Source organism: Phyllopteryx taeniolatus, chromosome 1 (genome assembly GCF_024500385.1).
Source record: "Phyllopteryx taeniolatus isolate TA_2022b chromosome 1, UOR_Ptae_1.2, whole genome shotgun sequence".
NCBI classification, from domain to species: Eukaryota; Metazoa; Chordata; class Actinopteri; order Syngnathiformes; family Syngnathidae; genus Phyllopteryx; species Phyllopteryx taeniolatus.
Window position 1 is genome coordinate 22,355,776 of NC_084502.1, and position 22,818 is coordinate 22,378,593.

A 22,818-nucleotide genomic window follows, 5' to 3' on the forward strand; every position below is an offset into this window, starting at 1 on the left:
TTATTATTTCAAAACTATCTATTGAATCAGAAATGGAGTATGGTGGCGTGTTTTGGCTGAAGCTTCTCCCTCTGGAAAATTATTTCTTTTTAGTTAAAAATGGCTTACATTAACCAGGATCCCTTGGCGTACCATGGCTAAAGGTAGAACCCAGATTGGTTTTGCGCCCGTCTCAGTGCTGTAAAATGCGTAAATATGTACACGCTGGGTGGGAAAAGCTGCCTCCTTTCAAGATAACTAGCTAGCTAGCCAGATAGCTCTCATCATCTGATAAGCTGTGTTGGATCTTGCGCAACTTCCCTTCTGTTCATTCTGCTGCGGTCGCCGTCTGCCATGAACATCAGTGCAGCTTCTCTGGCACGGCTATAGGACGCCTCCTTCCGCGGAGATCATCATCTTGGTGGAGCTCTACTGTTTGCACCTATAATCAATGATCAACTGTAAGAACGAACCACTGTACAACTGCACACGTGCTGAAACTATGTGCAGTAAGTCAAAATGGCATCAGCCATAAAGAAAGGCTAAAAATCATAAAATATATATATATTTTTTAAGCTCTTGGCAGAATAAAGTAGGCTGAGTAGGTATGATATTTTAAGATTGGTTCTGATTCGAGTCAGAAAATTCAGATTCGATGATCGTTTTTCCACGGCCACTTGAATTCCAATTCGAGTCACTACCCATTTGTGGACAGCCCTACTAGATGCTCACATGCAACCATAACCTCCCTCCAGGCCACCACATCACCCTACCAGGGCCTACCTCTTAAAGGCACATACGTACGTATGTTCCATATATTTTATGGCTACAATTTCTTTTTTGTCTAAATGTTTTCAATGTATTTAAACCAAGTGTTTTAATCATTTTAAATGTGTTTAAAGCCTGTGGGGGGGAGTAAAACTGTATAAAAACTTTTTTATAAGGTCTCTCTACGTATGTTGTGGATTTTCTCCTATTGTGTGTGGTTCTGGACATATCCCCGCGATGAATAAATAGATAATAAACATATTGTTAAATCCACACTCAACAGAATCTCTCCTTCAGATTGTGTAAGCGTACCTAATATTGTGGCCATGGCATGCATTACTGTTGATAATGACTGCATGTTAACAACCTTTCTGCCTTGTGACAGCAGGTGACCCTCTGGAACATTTGGTGAGGCACTTCCTCATAGAAACAGGCCCTCGAGGAGTCAAGATTAAAGGCTGTCAGAATGAGCCCTATTTTGGTAGGCCTTTCACCATGTCTCTCAAGGGAAAAAAACACAAGACTAAGGGATGAGTGAACATTAGTTCTGTTTTTATGTGCATTCGTAGGGAGTCTGTCTGCATTAGTCTATCAGCACTCCATCACACCCATCTCTTTGCCCTGTGCTCTGAAGATTCTTGAAAAAGGTCAGAACTCCTTTATTTTGAATGCATTAATCACATCTATTGTTTGTGCAGTATATATGACATAATTAAAATGCATGAATTAAAATAAAAATGCTTTAAATGTTTATATATGGGTCAATTTCATATGATTTGATCAGTAACGGTGAAGACATGCCCCCCGAATTTCCTTTAGAAAATCAATTACTTTACTGGTATGAGTATTTGAATTATTGGCAGTTGTTATCCATCAAAAGGTCATAATTGTTTCTCAGAAAACCCTTATTCTGAAGTAATATTTTTCAAACATTTGTTGCCAAAATGTCTTTACCGTTAGGTGTCCGAAATGAAGTTTAATTCATTAAATCTTTTGATCTACAGTGTAGGATATTTCTCCTATTTCTTAACATGACTTTTACAGGAAAACTAACACAAATGCATCTTAGGCCTGGTACACGCATAAAGTACACAAGACGGACAAAAGATCTAAAATACCTTCAACTGTTAAGACTGGTGTGTGGAGGACCCGAATGCAGAAGCTGGAGGCAATGTGGCAGATGCGATGATAAATTGATTTTACAGGGGTGGGAGTGGGGGCCTGGGGGGGTCACGGACATTGCAGTGATCCAGGGGTGCAAAGTTCTGTGTGGTGAATGGACTCCGTTGCTGTTTTCCAATGTTTTACAAGGCAGGTAGGCAGACAAGGAGTGCTCGTGAAATAGTCTGGGGGAAAGGTAAACCGGCAGAATCAAAAATATGAAAGTTACTAGGCTGTGTCCATGCTCCATTCGTCCGACCAATCCTTCACAAGGACACGGAAACACGCACGCACGCACACACACACAGAGATGAACCTTCCCAGGAGTGGCCAGTCTACAAAGATTACAAGAGAACAGCAATGACTCAAAGCCACAAAGGAACTCAGCACAACTTCTCAATAACTGCAGGCCTCCCTTGTTTCAGTTAAAGTCAGTGTTAAGGAAGCAACTGGGCAAAAATGGCATCTGTGGCAGAGTTCCAAGGCAAAAACTGCTGCTGACAAAAAGAACAAAGGCTTGTCTTATTTTTGCAAAAAAAACATCTGAATGAGTCTTTTTGGATGAATATTGTGTGGACTAACGAGATGAATGTTGAGCTTTTTGGAAGTTGTGTGTCTCGTTACATCTGGCGTAAATGTGGCACAGCATTTCAGAAAATGAACATCATCAGTCAAAAATGGTGGTGGTAATGTGATGGTCTTGGGCTGCTTTCTCCTTAAGGACCTGGACAACTTGCTGTGATTGATGGCACCATGAATTCTGCTCTTTAACGGAAAATCCTGAAGGAGAATGTTCAGCCACCAGTTTGTGACTTCAAGCTGAAGCGCACTTGAGTTCTGCAGCAGGATAACAATCCAAAACAAACCAGCAAGTCAACTTTTGAATGGCTTAAGCAAACAAAGTGAAGTTTTGGACTGGCCGAGTCAAAGTCCAGACTTGAAATGCAGTGACATGACCTTAAAAATGCCGTTCATGCTCAAAAACCCTCCATTTTTGCGGAATTCAAACAATTTTGCAAGGAAGAGTGGGCTAAAATATCTCTACAGAGATGTGAAAGACTCATTGTCAGTTGCCAAAACGATTGATTTCAGTTGTTGCTGCTGAGGATGGCCCAACAAGTTATTAATAAATGAAATCACCATTTAAAAACAGCATTTTAAGTTCACTTGGGTTATAGTTGTCTGATGTTTGCATTTGTTTGATGATTTCAAACATTAAACTGGGGAAACTATGCAAAAATATAAGAATTTGGAAGGGGGCCAATACTTTTTCACGGCACTGTACAAGTGTCATTACCGTTATTGACCAAATGTTATGAAAATGACCCATATTACTTAATTTGTGTTGAGTAATTGTGTCCTGTGTGTTGTCAGATCTGATAGCGGATGTGCCTGAGGTTCAGCCTGTGAATAACATCAGCACTGCTGCTGACCTGCTCAAACAAGGAGCAGGTGAGTTTACTGACATCTGCATTATATGGACTCAAGTATTATGGCACATGGCCATTACACCTACAGGAAGTGAAATATGGGCAGCTATAACTATTGTATATGTATTAATTAATATTAATCACATCTGCGAAGTTTACTTTGTTCTGTGACCAAGCTCATTACTCAGTTTACATGTACAGTGAACCCTGCAGACTCGTGGTTCAGTACCTGCAGATTCACCCACTCATGGATTTTTATTTTTTTTTTTCTCCCTTTATTTTTTCATTTCTCTTTTTTGGGGGTTAACCAAACTGGAAAATGCTTATTTGCGGTTTATTCCTGCTTATTCAAGATTTTTTGTATTTAAAAAAAAAAGAAAAAAAAGGAAAAAAACAAAGATCATGGAGAAGGGGCTGCTGAGTTTTTGACCAGGGTGTTCAACAGAATTCCAGTGGATGAGAAGATGCCTGAGGATTGGAGAAAGAATGCCGGTGCCCATTTATCAGAATAAAGGGGGTTTGTGCAGAGCTGCAGGAACTATAGAGGAATAAAGGAAAAGAAGAAGACGGTCCATCCCACGCCAATAGCGGGGATCCACTGTATATCAAATCACTATTACCTATTGAAATAAATAGAAATGCAACTAATGTGCCCCCTCCCCCCCAAAAGTGTTAGAGAGGAGGATGCAGGAGCACCTTTGTTATTTGCTGAAAAACATATCCATTTGTGTTTTTTGTGCACCCTCTGAAACACCCTAAGATGCTGCAAGATGATGCCAAAGCCATGTCTAAATAGTACTGTACATTAAATAATTGGTCCAGTGAAGTATGTTGAAGTGATACAATTTGACTGAGAGACAAGCGTTATATGTCAGGGAGGAGCTGAGTTTAGCCTGGGTTGTTAAGGAGAGTGTGCGCATGTACACCGCATACTGCATTCGGGTGCATTTTTTTAAATTTTTTTTTTTTACATCATTTGTCAGCCATTTATTGTGAAGGGTAATGTAAAATGAGTTTGAAACAATGTTTAAGTGTTTTGGGAACATAGTTATATATATTAAATATGCTATATTTACAGTTTCAACTAATAAAGGTAATTACGAAATGTTTTTCTGGAGGGGCATCGGTTACTTGTCATTTTTCCTTTTCTATTTGGCTCATGTTGCCCCTCGTCCATCAGCTTGTAACGTCCTATACCTGAACTCTGTGGAAACGGAGTCTTTGACTGGCCCTCAGGCCATCGCCAAAGCAACAGATGCCACACTGGGTCGCAGCCCTCGGCCCGCTGCCACCGTAGTCCAGTTCAAGGTGACATCGCAGGGCATCACGCTCACCGACAGCCAGCGCAGGTACGGATGTTTAGAACATGTTTGTAACATTATTTGAATTCTCACTCATCAATTTTGACACTGTAAGATTTCTTCTTTTCGATGCCTGTAAGAGAAAGATGTTTGCATGTTCAACCTGTGCTTGCGTGGCTTTTCTCCGGGTGACTTCCTCCTACATTCCAAAAACATGCATACTGAAGACTCAAATTTCTCCATTGGTGTGAATGTGAGTGGGAATGGTTGTTTGTCCATATATAGTATATGGCCTGTGATAGGTTTCAATCACCCACGATCCTAATGAGGGCAAGCACCATAGAAAATGGATGGACTGATAAAGTAAATTAAATTAGCCAGTGACTTGTTCTCTGTCCAATGCACTAACCCGTAACCTCTTGTGCCTTCCTCGGTGTTCCGTCTGCCTTCTTCTAGGGTTTTCTTCCGGAGACATTATGCAGTGAACAGCGTAACTTTCAGCAGCCTTGACCCCAAGGACCGGAGGTGAGCCAGTCAAAGCTTGTTATTGTGTCGCTTCAGTTGGAACTGAAACTAACTGAAAAGCCGCAGATTGCACCTTGGATCACTTGGCTGCATCTGTTGCTGTGATCCTCGCATGGTTGTGTGTGTAATGTCAGATTGGTGAGCGCTTTTATGCATGAAAGTGTATGTGTGTGCGTGAGCATGCTGGCTGCAGCTGCCTGAGCCTGCTCTCTTTCTTTCTCTTTGAATAGGTGGACTAACTCAGACAACACCACTGTTAAGTAAGTGCTCTGTTGTTTGTTTGGTGACTGGTTTAACCATGCACGTTTGCTTCATTAGAAATAAAAACTAGTGACAAGTAGTATACGGACAAAGGTATCGGGACACCTGGCAAAACAAAAACTTTGACAATAACGTGAATCCCCTCCTATTTGCAGTTTCTCTATTCATGACTTTTTTGTGCTCTTTCTGTAATGCCCTAAGAGGCCACAGATGGTGCCAAATCCCTTTCTAATAGGAAAGTAGTAATTGGAGTACAAGATGTATTGAAGTAATACATCTCGACTGGTCTAAGATGGTTGAGCCAGGCTTGTTAACGGTAGAAGTTATGAGAAAATCTTTGCTGCAAGTGTATCCTTTTGCTTTGTTGAGTGGCTATTCAAATTCTCAAGTTAACAAATGATAGAGGTCTCGTTATAGCTTGATAATTGCTATTGTATAGGCTTGCGAAGGTGACATACTGTAAAGTTCAGGGGCATTTTATCAATATCAAATAATCTCTAAGGCGTTTATTTTTCTGGGTAAGGTTATACTGTCATGCATTTGAACAGATATTGAAGTGTTTTGTGATCATAGTTTGTGGTATAGTCACGGTTTAAACTATTAATATAGGCAATTACCTGCAGGAGCAGTGGTTTACTGTCCCTACAGCTTGCTGGTCCTTTTGGAGATAAATGATCATGTCAACACGAGTACAGGCTTGAGATACTGAGTCCAGTTAATATAAACAAAGCTTAGGCAATGCAAATATACTCATGTGCCAACTTTGCTAGCCTGGGTAAAGTCAGCCTCACCTTATCACTTCCCATCGGTATGTAGGAATAATTCTGCCTGGGGGAGATCTGTGTTCATGTAGGCCATAGCTGACATTCTTGTTTTTCTTCAGGCCACAAACTATTTGAGATTGAATCAACAGCACCTCTGCTGTCTGTAGCCAAGTAGTGCATGCAATTTTGACTTGATCGCTTCACGATGCGAGTAATTCACAAGCAGCTACGAATAATCCAGAATCAGATCCATCCAAACAATCGACAGACTTCATCAATTCAGTTCTGCAATTTATCAGTACGTTTCAATGAAGTGTAAACTCTTTTAATTTACCAACTTATAATATCACAATGGATAAGTACGATATGTTGTTTTCCAAGATTTTTCCCACAGATGAAAATCCACATATTTATGAAGATTTAAAAAAGAAATAAAACATTTAAAGACTACGTGTGATACATCAAAATGTGGGTCTCAATATTTTTGTCCATATAGTGCATTAGAGTAGCAGCTGCATGGCATCGACTGTATGCCTGACAAACATACGGATTCCAACATGGTTAATAAATTGCTCCATCGTAGTTAGCGCTTGTCTGTTTCAGAAGGATGATATTTCCCAAATTGGCAGAGTAAAATATTCTAAGCTATTTTATTGATCACGTCTACATATTGTTTCATGTTCATTGTTTTTTTTTATCTCTCTCATTGTTACATCAATACATGATGTACAGTACAACAAACAGCAACATGAGTGCTTGCAATATAGTGGTATGGTAGGATTTTGTCAGTCCTTAATATACATTGTGAAACATACAGAGAGCAGGAATTACTTTTTCAAGACTGTCACAAAAAGAAATACAAAAACACTATATATATATATATATATATACACACACACACACACACACAGAGTACAGGAAGTCCTCGATTTACGAACGAGTTCCGTTCCTACGCTGGCGAGGTAACCCGAATTTCCGCGCTAGTCGGATTTCACCGTTAAAGTCGAAATTGATGTCGAAATACTTCTGTTACGGGTATTGTCCCACGTGATTGTGACAGCAAGCTCAGTGTGTGTGGGCGTGTGCGTCGATGTCTGAGTGAGACGGGACGGCGCAGGCGTCGTCCGGCGGGACTGTGAAGGAGGAAGGAAGGCACACAGGTGCCAGTGTGTGCAGTGACGGCGACCGGGGAAGAGTAGCGATTAGCGGAGGACCTGTTGACGTTGAATGTGCAGAGGAGCTAATAAATCCATTAAAGCAGCAAATCGGTGCTTCGTGCCTTTATTGTTGCCGCCGCTCAGCTGTGCAACGAGAGAAGGGAGTTAACCCCGAGGAGGACAACCTCGGCCCTGGAGAAGGCACCTCCCCTGCGTCTCCCAAATTACAACCACCCATACCTCCATTGTCTTCTGCTTTTCCGGGGTCAGGTTGCGGGGGCAGCCCGGACTGCCCTCTCTGCAACCTGCTCCTTGTTTGAGGCATAGTTCTTCCAAAAGTAAAATCCAGTATCTTTGTAAAGACATGATATTTGAGACAGCACTTGGGCAGTATTAGATATCATAATATATTTGGAAAGTGGTCATTATATTATTGTTGCTTTTGGATGTATTTGGGAAACCTTTGCCTTTATTGATGAGACAAGTTGACAAAGTTCTTACTGTCCATCCTTTCACAATGTCTCACCGCATTTTGCTCTTCATTATCTTCTTCCCTCAGAGTTTTTGGTTTTGTAGCCAAGAAGCCGGGCAGCTTGGCGGAGAACGTTTGCCACGTGTTTGCCGAGCTGGACCCCGAACAACCCGCCTTGGCCATCGTCAACTTCATCAACAAGGTCATGTTGTCGCAACGCCGGTAGAGAGGAGCTGCTTTTGTCGTGGGTTTGGTTCCTAACTTTTGTGTTAGGGTGCTCTTGTTTAGGAGCTAATCGGACTGGAGGCCATGTGACACTTGTAGACCAAAATGAAGTGCGTTTGTATTTCAGCTCCATGGGGTTGAGGGACCTGTGCACTGCGAGCGGATTTGATCTGGCTTGCCTTGCAATTCTAAAAAAGCAATCAAATCTCAGAGGAAGTGTTTCAAAAAGCCAAAAAGATTTAAGCCACAAATGCTCAAATAATAAAGCTTGCATAACATAGCTAAATATCCATTTGATCAACATGGTAACACAAAAGCAGTCCTGATAACCTGCTGTGATGCAGGCTGGCTTCAAAAGATCACATCAAAATCGGTAAATACAAAATTCATAGACTCAGCATTCCGTCAAAATCCGGAGATGAAGAAGTAGGTTCACACGTGATTCATGTTGGACAAACAAAAGGGGTTTGGTAAAGAACTTTGGGAATTTGACCATACTGATTTGCTATCAAAGGATCACTTTCTTTTTTTTTTTTTTTTTTAAGTATACAGTACATGCAAGTTATTGGATGGCGATATCATATGTAAATAACTATAACTAGTTATTGTAATTTGGACAATACTGCATTATGATTGTTTTTACTCAATAAGCACATTCTCAAGTCTAGCATTAAAATTCCATGAATGCAATTGGCCCCAAATTGCCATTGAAAACCTGATTGAACCAGCTGTGTGCAACCAGACAACATGCAGAGGCCAACTCGAAGATTTGTAGCATCACAAACTATTTGACCAAAGACGTATGTACAGTAACTCACATGATCATTGACAATCCCGTTTCATTCCACCGACTTATACACCGTAAATGAGAACAGGAATGAGACTGCTGAGCGTAAATAGGAATGTTAACTTTTTAACAGTGTGTGTCGGAGGGAGTTTGAAAGTATTAAGCTACAAAGTGTCGTTACATCCGCTCTCAACTAAAGTAATGCAAGTGAAGTGGGAAAAGGAGATGTGAGGAAGGACGTACAGTGTTATTGTACTATTATTGTATTGAGCGACATTGTCACACAGGGGCAAAAAAATGTTCTTAACCAAAGATGAAGCACTCTTGTATGAATTAAGCTTTTTCCAACTATATTTTTGTACTTAACTGCTCTTTGTAGCTCTACTATGCATTTATTTGAGTGTTTTGCTTTTGGAAAGAAAACACTACGTTTATTACAGCAATAATATATTGTGGTCTTTGTATTATTTCCCCATGATGATCTCTATATTATGTAGTAATATATTTTCACATGCAGCTATAGGACCATATATGAAACATAACAAAAGGAAAAATTGTTTTGTTCGATATTCCGCTATTTTGTATTCAGAGAATAGAATAAAGTGATGATGATGTGGTACCTTACATGCTTGTGAGTCACCAGTTCTTTTAGGTTGTGGTGGGGAATGGGGTTAGGGGTAAAAAAGAAGTTAACATTAATAGTATTTATTGACGTTTCCGTTGATGCTTCTTTGGAACACATTGAAGTCATTATTTTTAAAACATCTGCTAAAATGTATCAGTCAGACAAAGCATAAATTGTACAAATAGCACCCCCATCAAAAACATTGTGTACACCCATAAATCTAGACAGAGATCCTGATAAACCACACAGGATTCAAGTAAAACACACATGCAGGATGAGGCAAAACGCTGTTAACAGCAGAAGTAGATTCTCCAGTGTGATTGGCTCGTAATTTTGTTCAAATTTGGTTGATGATGCTATCCAAAACCGTTCAAATGGAGTTTTGAGGCAGGAGTGTAGCTTCGCTTCATCCTAATCAAAAATAGCAATGTGCACAAGTTGAAAAACGAGCACTGTAGGTTATAGAAATGGTTTTCAGCTTCATATACTGTACTTAATACAGCAGGAGTAACATTTGTAACAATATGCAGCATTTACAAAGCACTCTTGGTTTACAAATAGGTTTGCCCTTGAAACTGCAGCAGTACTTATTTTCAACAAAAGCCTTTAGTTGACTGCTACAGATGGGTTAATTTCTAACCATCCCAGCAACTGTGCAATGATATATACTTTATAGCTGCAATGTGAGTACTTTGTTTGTGGTACCAGAATCCCCCCCCCCCCAAAAAAAAAAAAAAGAAATAAGGAAACATTGAACAGCTAACCTTCTTCAGGAAGCTGCTAAGTTCAAGAGTCAGTCTGGCCACGGAACCAGATTTTGCGTGAGCTTCGGCCATCGCTCCAGAGAATGAAAGCTCTATCCTTCCTCATTGCTGTCGTTACGAGAGGTGGCTGTGGGCCGAGAAGTGGTGCCAGTGTTGGTATGTGGTGTTGGAGCCACAGTTGACGTAGTGATACGCTTCCAGGCTGTTCTGCGACGTTCGCACCATGTGTGAGGTTTTCACGGAGGTTCTGAAAACACAGATGGGCCCACGAATAAGGACAGAGCTGCTGCAAGCATGGAGAGCACACTGCTGACATTGGATAATGTCCATCAACAGGCTTTCCCACAACCATTATTTTTACTCTACGGCTGGTCCTTCCAAGTTGTATGTGATTATAGTACTTTGACCCAGATTTTCTGGAAAAAGCATACGCGTTTAGTTTTCTTTGTTCTGCTTTTTGTGACATCACAGAATGGTAAACTTGATTGCAAAGAGGAAAAACATGACGACCACTGAACCAGAAATTGACGTTGAAACAACAACATAGGAAAGCGGTACATCTGTGCTGGCCGCTCAGTACACTATAGCTAAGTTGTCAGTTAAATCATCAACACTAATGTGAATGTACAACACAAACACCTTTTTTTGTTATAATCTGAACAAACTGGATATTTGTGTGTCTCCTGTTGTAATGTTTTTGGGAAGTGAAAGTGGGTTAAGGGGTAATGTTCACAGCAGAACTGAACAGATCCATACTAAAGGCCTCTTTATACTCCCGCATTGCATCACGTGACCGACGCATATGGCCACGCGGCCCCTATGCGGCACTTGTCGCGCACGCAGCACAAATTGTCACCGCGCGCAGAATGGCGGGGAGATCCTCTTTCGTGATTGGTCCGTTTTAGTCACATGCTGTGATGACGTATTCAGCTTTCCCCTTGGTTCTACATACCACCTACGCCGCTGCCGCCAGCTTGATCGATTTTGTAGTATAATTAAACACATCATCTGGTCTTCTAGGTCCATTTGTTCTAGCAGACACTGTCCCACGGTCGCCATTGTTGTTGCTTTGTTCCGGAAAGGAAAGTCAAAACGGCTACTGGAAATTGCCATAAAATGCAGACGAAACTCAACCCTGTGGTGTCCTAGCCAAAACCAGCCGTAGCGGCACCCCCGACTTGGAGATCTGCATGACATTTTTAAAACAGCGCGCGTGGGTTGCGCTCAAGTTTAAAGGCAACTGCGCGCGGGATAGCTGCAGTGACGTCAGCGCGGTCGCCACACACGAGAGTATAAAGAAGCCCTACAGGAGAAGAGATACGTACTGCATAAAAACAACGATGTTGTGGACCTTGATGCTGCGCATGGTGCAGAAGGCACTGTAAAGACACAAAAGGAGACAATTAAATTAAGTAAAACTAAAGTGAAAGCATCTTTTGTATTTTCACTCTTGTTGGCAGCACTTCATCACAAAGCATCAAATTAGACTTGTCAGTGTGCAGATCTGTGTATGTGGCCCAAGAGGCGGACACACAAAAAGATAGGTTGGCAGGCACCACAGTGGCCAACTACAGTGGAGCTTTGAGATACGAGTAACTCAACTTACAAGTTTTTCGAAATACAAGCCTTTGTTTGGCCAATTTTAATTTTTTTGCTTTGAATTGCAAGCAAAAACTAGAGATACGAGCGCTGTATTGTGGCAGTGAACTCAAGTCAAGTCACTTCACAACAAGCAGCAGTTTTGCAGATGAACAATTCAAAAGAGGGTTTATGCTGTTTATTGCCACTCCCGGTCTTAAGTCTACTGTTAATCTACACAAAGAATAAATTGCACATTGTGTATTTAAAACAGTCTATTTCACTTAATGCTAACAAACGATGCAAAATGCCATAGACATGCTAACAAATAGCATCGGTGTGGCGGTGTTGTAACCCTTTAAGGAACGACAAAACAATACTCCCAGGCATATATTCTTTAGTCATTGCGAAAAATCATTGATGTTACAGAAGATTATTGAGTCTGTTGTGAAGCAATTCTTCAGGTGTGTATCCATGTATGTATTTTACTCTCCCTGGGTGGCCGAGGCCCGACAACAGAAAGAGCAGCACAATGTCCATTGAATTGAAGGGAAAATTTTACAAAAACGATTTTTTTATTTTTTTAAAAATTATATAATTCCTGTATTATTTTACAATGTACAATAATATAGAGTGTTCTTTTTCTTATTAAAAAAACACTTAATTTATTTATTTATTTTATTTCAATGTGGTAAGATGATTTAAGATATGAGTATTTTGAGTTACAAACCTGGTCAATTGAACGAATTAAACTATTATTTCAAGGCACGGCTGTATTTGTATGAGATCAATTAGAAAGTCAATTTTCCATAATATGTTCACTTTAAGATCCCGGCCTGCAGGTCTTTCAACATCTATATATTTGCAGAATTTGAAGCGTTATTTTTTTTTTTTTTTGGAAAAACAACAAATATTCTGTACATGTGAAATACTTATTTCCCCTCGACTTGACACTTACAAGACGTACGCCGCACTACTGCCAATCTCCACGCTGACTGTGTAGTTCACCTGTACAACAAAAAGGAGAAAATCAAGCAAACAGAGTGTTTCCAAGCCACGCTCGATGACAACGAGATGATGATGACGATGTCGCTAATGATGAAATACCTGACGCTCGCTAAGTGGTAAAACGGTGGTGACGTTGTTCAGATGATGCGTACCGATGACCTTCTTCATGTAGAGCACTTGACAGCTGACACTCTGCACCAGCACCGAGAAGAAGTTGGGGTTGCTGAAGTTAAGTGTGCTCTGAAGGGAAGATAGAGCGGGAGTACATTGGAGATACACTTCTCAACTGGAGGAGGAGCCCTGGAAAGCTGACTTTTTATTATTCGTATTCAGATAGATGAACACAACCACATAAATCTTTTCGGAGCTGCATTTCCCCAAATATGTCAGTGAGCCATTCCGATTTTTGCGGAATTGTGATGTAAACAATGGGGCTAATTTACATAATAACCACCCGCACATCGAGCTTCTCCGCTCAGGACTAACCAAACGGTAAGCAGAGCTGCAGTGTTAGCACAGATAGCATGAGCATCATCAGTGTTAACTTCTGATAACTGGTTCATAGATTTATAAAAGTTGTTGATGTGGGGGATATTTGTGTACTAATTTGAATGACAAATCTAGTAAATTTCAGTAGTAGTGTATAATTTTTTTATTTAAGATGGGTAAAAGACTGAGGGCTGACATCTTAAAGGGGGACATGCTATGGAAAAATCTACTTTTGTATCGACTGTACAGTGTTCCCCCACATACTTGCAGATTTTCTTTGGGAAGGGAGCCTAAATTACTTCCAAATTTTGCCTTGGTCTCCATTTATAGCACGATCTCTGGAGTGCTGGCCAACCCATGAAGTGTGTTTCTGATGAGGTTTCCGTTGCATGCACAGATCGGCACACAAACTGACAAGTGTAATTCTATGGCTTGGTGATGAAGTGCTGCCTTCGCAAGTGAAAATATCTATGGGGGCTCTCTTTTAACTCTGGGCTGCCGCAAACCTTATCGCAATGCCCTAGCTCAGCCCCCGGTCTATATGGTTAACAAAAGAAAAGCCCCAGAGGGACTAATTGAGAAGTGGCTCATATAAAAGAGACAGAAGTGTTATGCATGCTGTACTTCATCATTTGTGTATTTTCACTGAAGAATGTCAGACTTTTTATTGCGACATCTGAGAACAGTTTTTGAGTGATTCACGTCTTTACATGATTTGATGATTAAAACGTTAGGTAGTGGACTGTGCTGCAGGTTAAGGGAGAACACACCGTCAAGTTCATCTGGACCTTGTAGCTGGGAGGGTCGAAGTGCACCGTCACCACACTTATCCCATCATCCACCACGATCACCGATCGCGGGAAGAGGAAGAAGGCCACCAGCACAGAGGCAAGGAAACACAACACGGCGGACAGAACCACATAGAGTTTGCTGGGACCGAGACAATCATAGTTTTGTGTTAGGTTACTTCACAATCATGTGACATGCTCTATTGTAGGGTATGGAGAGATGACTTACGTTCTTTGAGGCTGCAGCCTTTGGTCGGTATACGGGATCAATGCAACCAGTTCATTGACTTGCCCTATTGGGGAGAAATTTCGAGTCACCCAACTTGCTGACGAAACGTTTGCCTGCAACAATCAACTCCTCCATAGCTATGTTATAAAAGCACAAGACTGGCATCACTCCTGTACAGCATTTTCAAACACGATTTAAGCTCAGTAAAGTACACTACTTGTAAGATACTTATGAATGTTCATTTAATAAAAGGTCTCATTATGGCAAAAAAATATTCTATTTCCATTATGAATGTTATTTAATAAATGTTTTAGGATGGAAAAAAAATATTTCCTACAGAACACGTACAAACGAAGTCATCCAGCATCGTAGTACATTGTACATAAAAAGACTCAACTGTGTATGACCTTTGCTACCTCAAGAGTCAGATATTCATGAACATAAAACGTATCCTGGCAATCATAGTTATAAACGAAGTAGACAATAGGAAATAGGATTGGCCATTATGTCCATCAATCCATTTTCTATAGCATTTATTCTCATTAGGAACCTCCCTATCCCAGCTGACCTTGGACAAGAGGAGAGGTACACTTTGGACTGGTCGCCAGCAAATCGCAGGGTACATATAGACAAACAAAAATCACATTCACACATGGCGGACGACTGGTTAGCACATCTGCCTCACAGTTCTGAGAACCCAGGTTCAAATCCAGCCTCACCTGTATGGAGTTTGCATGTTCTTCCCGTGCCTGAGTGGGTTTTTCTCCAGGTACTCTGGTTTCATCCCACATCCCAAAACATGCATGTAGGTTGAATGAAGACTCAATTCCCCATAGTTAAGAATGCGAGTGCGAATGGTTGTTTGTTTATATGTGCCCTGCGATTGGCTAGCGACCAGTTCAAGGTGTACCCCGCCTCTCACCCAAAGATAGCCGGGATAGGCTCCAGCACGCCCACGACCCTATTGAGGATAAGCGGTACGGAAAATGGATGGACATTCACACATGTGGAGTATATGAAGTCTGTGTTCGGAATGGAGAATTTTGTCCACTGTGTTACCAAGTTGTGCCGAAACGGGTATTGTATATAATTGACAGTTGAATCAATTTTTATTTTTGAACTAAAGTACATTTCAGAGTTTTACTTTTGGTTCAGTACAGGAGTTGAATCAGTACTTTTGACTTTTACCAGTCTTTTTTATTTTTTATTTTAAACACAAGTATCTGTACTTCTAGTTAAGTACAGCGTAAGGCTGCACAGTGTTACTTATTATATGTGAGAAAAAAAAAAAAAAAAAACACGATATTGTGCTTTCAAAAATCTTTTTATTACCAGTATTTTAAAGAATGGCTGTACACATGGATAGATGGCGAACAATTCTTAACAACAACAATTTTTAATTCAATAAGTGGCAAAAAAGGCTTGCTTCAAGTTGGATAGTTCCCTCCAAAAGTATTGGAACGGCAAGGTGTTAATTCCTTTTTTTTTTTTTTTGTTGTATACTGAAGAGATTTGGGTTTCAGATCAAAGGATGAATATGAGACAAAAGTTCAGAATTCTAGCTTTTATTTCATGGTATTTACATCTACCTGTGTTAAACAACTTGGGACAGAGTTGCTCAGGTGTTGCCTTTTAGACTGATTGCTTAAACATTAGAGAGTGCTTGATTTTGGCTTTACCTGTGAAAAATGCATTTGCTGTTAAGCGAAAATGAAGACCAGACAGTTGTCTATGTGAGAAAAACAAAGCTCAGAAGAGGGAAAATCGATCAGAGCTATTGCAGAAACATTGGGCATAGCCAATACAACAATTTACAATGTCCCGAAAAAGAAAAACTACTGGTGTACTGAAGCAACAGACATCGAACAGGTCGGCCAAGGGTATCAACAGCAGTTGATGACAGAAACATTGTGAGAGCTGTGAAGGAACACGCAAAGCAACAGTCGTGACATCACTGCCAACCTCAACAAAGCAGGGATGAAGGTATCACAATCCAGTGTTCGAAGAAGACAAGAAATTTACAGGCCATACCACAAGATGCAAACCACTCATCAGCAAAAAGAATTTGAAGGCCAGATTGGATTTTCCAAAGAAGTACAGAGATGAGCCACAAAAGTTTTGGAACAAAGTTTTATGGACTGATGTGACCAAGATTAAATTGCAAATGTGATGGAAAGGCCAAAGTATGAAGAAAGAAAGCATCTGCTTATGATCCAAAACACACAAGCTCATCTGCAAAGCATGGTGGAGGCGTGTCATGGTTTGGGCTTGGATGGCTGCTTCTGGAGCAGGCTCATTAGTCTTTATTGATGATGTAACTCATGATGGTAGCAGCAAAATGAATTCTGAAGTCTACAAAGCCATTTTTTCTGGCAATTTACAGAAAAATGCATCCAAACTAATCGGGAGAAGCTTCCTCATGAGACAATGACCCAAAACATACTGCCGCACACACAATAAAGGACTTCATCAGGGGGAAAAAGTGGAAAGTCTTAGACTTGCCAAATCAATCACCGGACCTTAACCCAATCGAACATGCATTTTACCTCCTGAAGCGGAGACTGAAGGTTGAACCCCCAAGAAACAAACAAGAACTGAAAGAGGCTGCAGTCAAGGCCAGGAAAAGCATTTCAAATGAAGAATGCAACAGTCTGGTGAAGTCAATGGGTTGCAGGCTTGATGCAGTTATTGCAAGTAAGGGTTACGCCACTAAATCCATCCATCCATCCATTTTCTGAGCCGCTTCTCCTCACTAAGGTCGCAGGCGAGCTGGAGCCTATCCTAGCTATCATCGGGCAGGAGGCGGGGTACACCCTGAACTGGTTGCCAGCCAATCGCAAGGCACATACAAACAAACAACCATTTGCACTCACATTCACACCTACGGGCAATTTAGAATTGTCAACAACCTACCATGCATGTTTTTGGGATGTGGGAGGAAACCAGAGTGCCCGGAGAAAACCCACGCAGGCACGGGGAGAACATGCAAACTCCACACAGGCGGTGGCGGGAATTGAACCCTGCTCCTCAGAACTGTGAGGCAGACGCTCTAAACAGTCGTTCACCGTGCCGCCACGCCACCAAATATGAAATGTTATTCACTTTAAGTTAAAGTAATGTCTGTTCCAATACTTTTGCTCACTTGAAAAATGGGTGGTTTCAAACAACTTTGTCCTGAGTTGTTTAACACATGTATATGTAAATACCATGAAGCTGGAAGCTGGAATTCTGAACTTTTGTCTCATATTCATCTTTTGATCTGAAACCCAAATGTCTTCAGTATACAACAAAAACAAAGGAAGTGACCTTGCCATTCCAATACTTTTGGAGGGGACTGTATATTTGTCCTTCCCAGTTGGAGTTTCAAAAAACTGACGTGAAATAAAGAGACTTAAAGAAAGTACAGTCCCCTTCAAAAGTATTGGAACGGCAAGGTCAATTCCTTTGTATTTGTTGTATACTGAAGACATTTGGGACAAATGACACAACACACCTCTGTGCTCTAATGAACAGGTTTCTTTCCTACACAGATTATTATGAACTATCCAAACAATTAATCAATGGGAAAAAGAGAAATGTGTAATGCTTTTCTCAAACATGTTTTGTGACAAAAATATTTATTCAGTGAAGCACTTTTTACATTTAAAAAAAGGCTACAAATCCCAGCAGCTGTGTAAGTCATTTTATATTTGTTTAATAGATAAACTGCTGTGTGAATTGTTTACAATGTTATTTTTTTTTTAAATTTATCATCATCTATATATTTGAATAATCAAAACAGTAAGATTTTGAAATTCCATATTTTGCCATGCATGATTCTGCTACTTTCACTGATCCGGTTGAGGTTTTTGCTGTGGTATCGCTTCAGTATAAAGTATCAAGATACTTTAGTGGGGGTTTTGCCACCTCTAAAATGACACAGGTAAGCACAAACAGTTGCTGGGAGTGGGGCATCCGTTCCTAAAACTTTTGCAAGACATAGCGTGGCGACTCCTGATGGGCCAAGCCGAAAGTCCCAACAACAAGTATTTCCTATTTGACGAGGCTAGCAACAATTTGCATGCTCGTGCTAATGTGAAACGCACCCGTTTGACTGACCTGAGGGAATGCGTCCACTTCCTTGGCACGCCGGGCACGTGATGCTGTCTCTGCCGGTGAACTCCACGTAAGGAAACTTGGCCATGTCTTCGCTCCTGACAAGCCCGTCCAAGGTGTCGTCGTCGTCGTCGTCGTCGTCGTCTCTCTCTGCCCGCGACTCTTCTTCACCTCGCCGCCCGGAGCTCGGCCTCCGCGGCAGGATCGACGACAGTCTGCTGCCGCAGCGGCGAGACAACGCGCTCCCCATGGCGGGCGGCTCTCTTGCCTCCGTCGGGTTTCTGTCTCTTAGAGTGCAGGTTGGTGACAAGGAGCCATTTCATGCGCGCGAAGGACAACTTTGAAGGTTTTATTGCTTTGCGAGTATGCGGAGTGAAGTTCAAACTAGCTAACACAGACCTGTCGACCACCACCAGCAAGTGAGGAACAAACGCGCGGTGAATCGTAACGGACGGACCGACATAAGTCAAAACTCGGCACCTATGATGTCTGCTAGTTATTTACATCTTTAATACCTCTAAAGATGGAAGCGTCTACCTTCTCAGTTTGTTCCCATCACAGCAGCACGAGGAGCATTCGGCGTGTCTTCGCTGAGGCAGTTGTCGTGTTGCCTTCACGTCACCTGCGCACGTTTACAAGTTTGCCCGTCATCCATTTTTGAGCATGCCGACGCATTCAATTTGTGACGTCTCGTTTTTTTTTGTTTTTTTTTGGAGCAAGCCACATGCCAATGCAGATTTAGAAGAAACATCTGTATACATACATAGAGTCTTTACTTCTTGGACGATCTTTGTTGATTTAATTGTCTTGAATGAATGGTGAATGCTTTATAATTACCGAGCAGCATTATACGTAGACATCAGGGGTGGACAATGTACGGACCGAGGGTCACAATGCGGCCAGCTCCATTCTTTAAACCCGGCAAACCAATTGTTTAAATGATCAAGATTCATGGCCTATATACACTACTTCTAAAAAGTTTGGAATATTTGGCTTTTGGGTTAAATTTCAGGCTGGACCTAAAGTGCACTTCAGCCTTTACACGTGAACTTAATTTGACCTTCTCCAGGGGCGGAGGTACGCGGTACGGCAGGCCCCTGGGCATGGCCACCCCACTGGCGGGCGATGGTCCCAAAGAGGTTTTTACACAACGAAAAATTTCAATCAACGATATGCGATTGATGCACAGCTCCTGTTTATGCCCCCTAAAGATGATCATCCGCAGGACTTTTATGGCGGTAAAGCCGTCAACGGAGTGGGGCTTGGGGCGGCTCGATGCCTCCCTCTGGGTGGAGGCTATGCCCCGTTCACTCCCCCATTTGCACGCCACTGCACCCACCATGTCGACGATTGGTTTTGGCCACCGCAAAAACGCAATTGGCCACCCCACCCAAAATTTGGACAGACAGACAAATATCCCTAACTTTTTGTTAGTAGTTTACAGTATTGTCAACATTTGATTTATTTTCTATATGGTAATAGGTTGTTTGGCTTTAAATTTGAAATAATAAATTTTACATAATATGTCAAATATAGTTTTATTAACATAAAATGTTATTTTATGTTTATGTACACCGTCGAAGTTCTCCCTGCCCTGTATCCAAAGGCCATGCCCCATATCGTGAGGAAATGCTGCCCCCTACCGTTCAGGATGCAGTAAAATATTGTAAACATGCAAAAGTATTGTCTCGTCGTCATGAGTTTAAAAACAAAAAGAGACATTTCTGTTAAGGGTTAATTATAGCGTTCAGTGCCTCAGAGGACAAATGGTACTTTTATAGTTATTTAACCTATAACAAATTTTGTCTCAAGGGCAGTGTGCTCGCTTTACGACAAATACGTCGTCACGCGACACAAGAAGGCATACTAACTTAGTACATTACTTTCCAACTAGAATGAGTGAATTTTATTGCCTAAACATTCAAATATTTACAGTAATTAGGACATTCCGAGGTTACAAACTGCGCGCAAGGAGCTGGTTTGCGCAGCACAAGAAGGCACGCTAAGTGACCGCCTTACCTATTATTTTTGTATTATTTATTTTTTATTTTTCCCCTCATTCCACTGTTTTATAGTTATGGCTATGAAGTGTTTTTCATACCGTCGTAAACTGTGCTCCCTTACACTCATACACGACTGTGATGGTTACTTTTAGTCAATCAGCACAAGAGGGCAGTGTATGCAAATCAATTCAACAGGACCAAGTCACTGCTGTTTTTTTCTTTCAGTTGAACAAACGTACAGTATTTACTTCCTGTATGCTTTAATCTCTTTAATTAATCGTTGACATCAGGCTGTTTACCGTTGCCTTTCATAATGTACTAATTAAAGTAATATATTTCATTCCACTTTTTAATTACAATATTTTCTGATTCATGCTATTTCATTTCTGCACTGGGTTTAATTAATGTATTATTTGATTAATTGATGATGATGTATTATAATAAATTCACTGCTTTGCTGATGATGGATGCCAGGTATTTACCATCAAATCATAACCACCTGGTTCCTAAACTGATTTTATGTGCACTCACGTTACTTTGAGGTACTGTACTATACTTCGTCTTCGCAACTTTATCTCTATTTTTGGTTACCGTATTTTGAAAGAAATTTTGGAATAGTTTTATTTATTTATTTACTTTTTTATTGAGGGATGCACTTCCTGACCAAAATGCCCACATTCTGTATTTATCTGGGCTTGGGACAGGCAGTGAGTTGCTACTGTATTTGTGCAGGGAAAGTGGAGGGGAGTGAGTGACAAGTGTAATAAAAAGTATACCACATAATTTTTTTTATCCCCTCCAATGCACATCAAACAAAAGGCCAAAACTACTTACTATGTGTCCAAGTACAGTCATTGTTTGGGCAACAGTCACACCCCCATGCATGTTCCAAGGACAGTTTATAGTGCTAAACTCCAGTGAACCTGTTAATTCGGTGTCACATTTGTTCTGTGAAAGGCAAATTTATTTCAATTGATTTGCCATTTTATGCAGTTTCGGTCGGAGAGGGCGGTCACATACACAGCCTTTCATATTCATTTGTCGTGTATTTTCTTAACCGTGTGTGTGTGTGTGTGTGTCTGTCTGTCTGTGTGTGAGAGAAAGAGGGTGAAGCATCTAGGGAAAGTACAAATAGAAATGTGTTTTATAGCTCTTGACAAACAGCCTTCACAGTGCCGTTATTTAGTGCACTTAAAGGGCAACGTTGTCAGGCTTGTTCGACCGTGGTGGAATTAGAGCTTTGAAAACTCTTAGTTGTTTAAAGCAACATATTAAAAGCAGTTTTAGCATGCAACATGTAAGGATGTGGATACGAGCATTTCACCTTAATCCAGTGTTAATCTAAGGCACATATTTTACATTAGAAAAATCTCATGGTACATTGCAACTCACACATTTAATTACAACTACTACTAACACTAATGAGTTTTCCAAGTAGGTGCTAACATAAATAGCATGGAGCTGAAACAACCACAAAGCATACCTATTTTGATATTTAAGACTTAAGACTTTAAACTTTTACAACAATTTTTATCCTAGATTTTTCAAGTCTAATCCATAAAATTGACTTGCATTCAGCAAACCATCTTCTTCGCTGTGCATCACCTTCATCAAAGGGTGAGTTGTCGTATTTTATTTCAGCTGTATTATACAGTGGTTAATCTATTTTTAACCTTGAATGAGAAAAAGGCTGTACAGTTAATAATGGTTTTATAATGGAGGCAGCGTGACCCTGGAATAGATTCATTCAAGTTCAATTAAATGTTTCAATGGTAAACTTTTTTCGTTAAATATTATACTGAAGGAGGACAAGGGTCCCGGAACAGCCGGTTTTCGAAATTATACTTTCCACCGTAATTACACTGATCAAGATTTTACCTTAAGAGAATAATATATTACTAAAAATGGTTTTAAAAAATACATGTAAATTTTGGCAAGTATCGGTAGTCTGTCCAAGTGGTGTTGCCGTATGACTTGTGCGGCATATGAAGTTGTTGGGAAATAGTCCAGTTTGAGTGTTAAGATTTATTTTATTTATTTTGTTTTACTTTTCCTACAGTATCCTGCTGTATTCTTATGAGAGCTTGTTAGTGTGTAAGTAAGCAATAGGCAAGTAACACACATGGAGCTTGGAAAGAAGACCTATGGCCATAAATCACTGTGTTGGCAACAGGCTTTCTCTGTGTGTGTGTGTATGTGTGGATATTTTCCACTGTGGTTTTCACCCTGTCCTTTATCCCAGAGCGGTGTTGAAGTTTTGTGTGGGGACTGAAATTTAACACCAACGTTCGTTTGTGAAAAGTGAAACAGATTAAAATGTAGTGGTGACAAAGCTGCCGTCATCACCTACCAATTAAATTCTTCTCAAGTTAACATCACCTGGTACATTTGTAGACACAGTGTTTTTGT

General features: G+C 40.7%; 2 protein-coding genes across 11 annotated transcripts in view; one reads left to right on the forward strand and one right to left on the reverse strand.

Annotated features, from left to right (window-relative positions):
• Positions 1-9,454, forward strand: part of tns2a (tensin 2a) — a 74,173-nt gene extending 64,719 nt beyond the window's left edge. For 3 of the 6 annotated variants that reach the window (XM_061781107.1, XM_061781136.1, XM_061781156.1), the window contains exons 22-28: positions 1,133-1,228; positions 1,317-1,394; positions 3,283-3,360; positions 4,519-4,687; positions 5,096-5,164; positions 5,395-5,424; positions 7,906-9,454. In XM_061781107.1, the coding sequence (XP_061637091.1) occupies positions 1,133-1,228; positions 1,317-1,394; positions 3,283-3,360; positions 4,519-4,687; positions 5,096-5,164; positions 5,395-5,424; positions 7,906-8,044 (659 nt within the window). In that variant the 3' untranslated portion in view covers positions 8,045-9,454. The remainder of the gene's footprint in view (positions 1-1,132; positions 1,229-1,316; positions 1,395-3,282; positions 3,361-4,518; positions 4,688-5,095; positions 5,165-5,394; positions 5,425-7,905) is intronic. The other 3 variants (XM_061781115.1, XM_061781146.1, XM_061781125.1) reach the window with 2 other exon arrangements.
• Positions 9,455-10,314: 860 nt separating this feature from the next.
• On the reverse strand, positions 10,315-19,149 carry LOC133481887 (transmembrane protein 106C-like). Of its 5 annotated transcripts, none has more exons than XM_061781200.1 (8): positions 18,944-19,145; positions 18,410-18,693; positions 14,312-14,375; positions 14,065-14,224; positions 12,905-13,045; positions 12,756-12,805; positions 11,545-11,598; positions 10,315-10,466 (listed from the first exon to the last, which is right to left on the reverse strand). In XM_061781200.1, the coding sequence occupies exons 2-8, from the start codon at positions 18,654-18,656 to the stop codon at positions 10,334-10,336; spliced, it is 849 nt and encodes a 282-aa protein (XP_061637184.1). In that variant the 5' UTR covers positions 18,657-18,693; positions 18,944-19,145; the 3' UTR covers positions 10,315-10,333. The 5 variants fall into 5 exon arrangements, with proteins under 5 accessions (XP_061637184.1, XP_061637192.1, XP_061637174.1 ...); XM_061781208.1 differs by having other exon boundaries at positions 18,922-19,145; XM_061781190.1 differs by having other exon boundaries at positions 18,410-18,687; positions 18,922-19,144.
• Positions 19,150-22,818: the final 3,669 nt, after the last annotated feature.

Excerpts from the sequence above, each read along its gene's own strand:
- LOC133481887 (XM_061781200.1), bottom strand. The coding sequence starts at position 18,656 with ATGGGGAGCGCGTTGTCTCGCCGCTGCGGCAGCAGACTGTCGTCGATC. Across the intron at positions 14,376-18,409 it reads AAGTGGACGCATTCCCTCAG|GGCAAGTCAATGAACTGGTT; the intron begins GTCAGTCAAACG and ends TCTCCCCAATAG. Across the intron at positions 14,225-14,311 it reads AGGCTGCAGCCTCAAAGAAC|CAAACTCTATGTGGTTCTGT; the intron begins GTAAGTCATCTC and ends TCTCGGTCCCAG.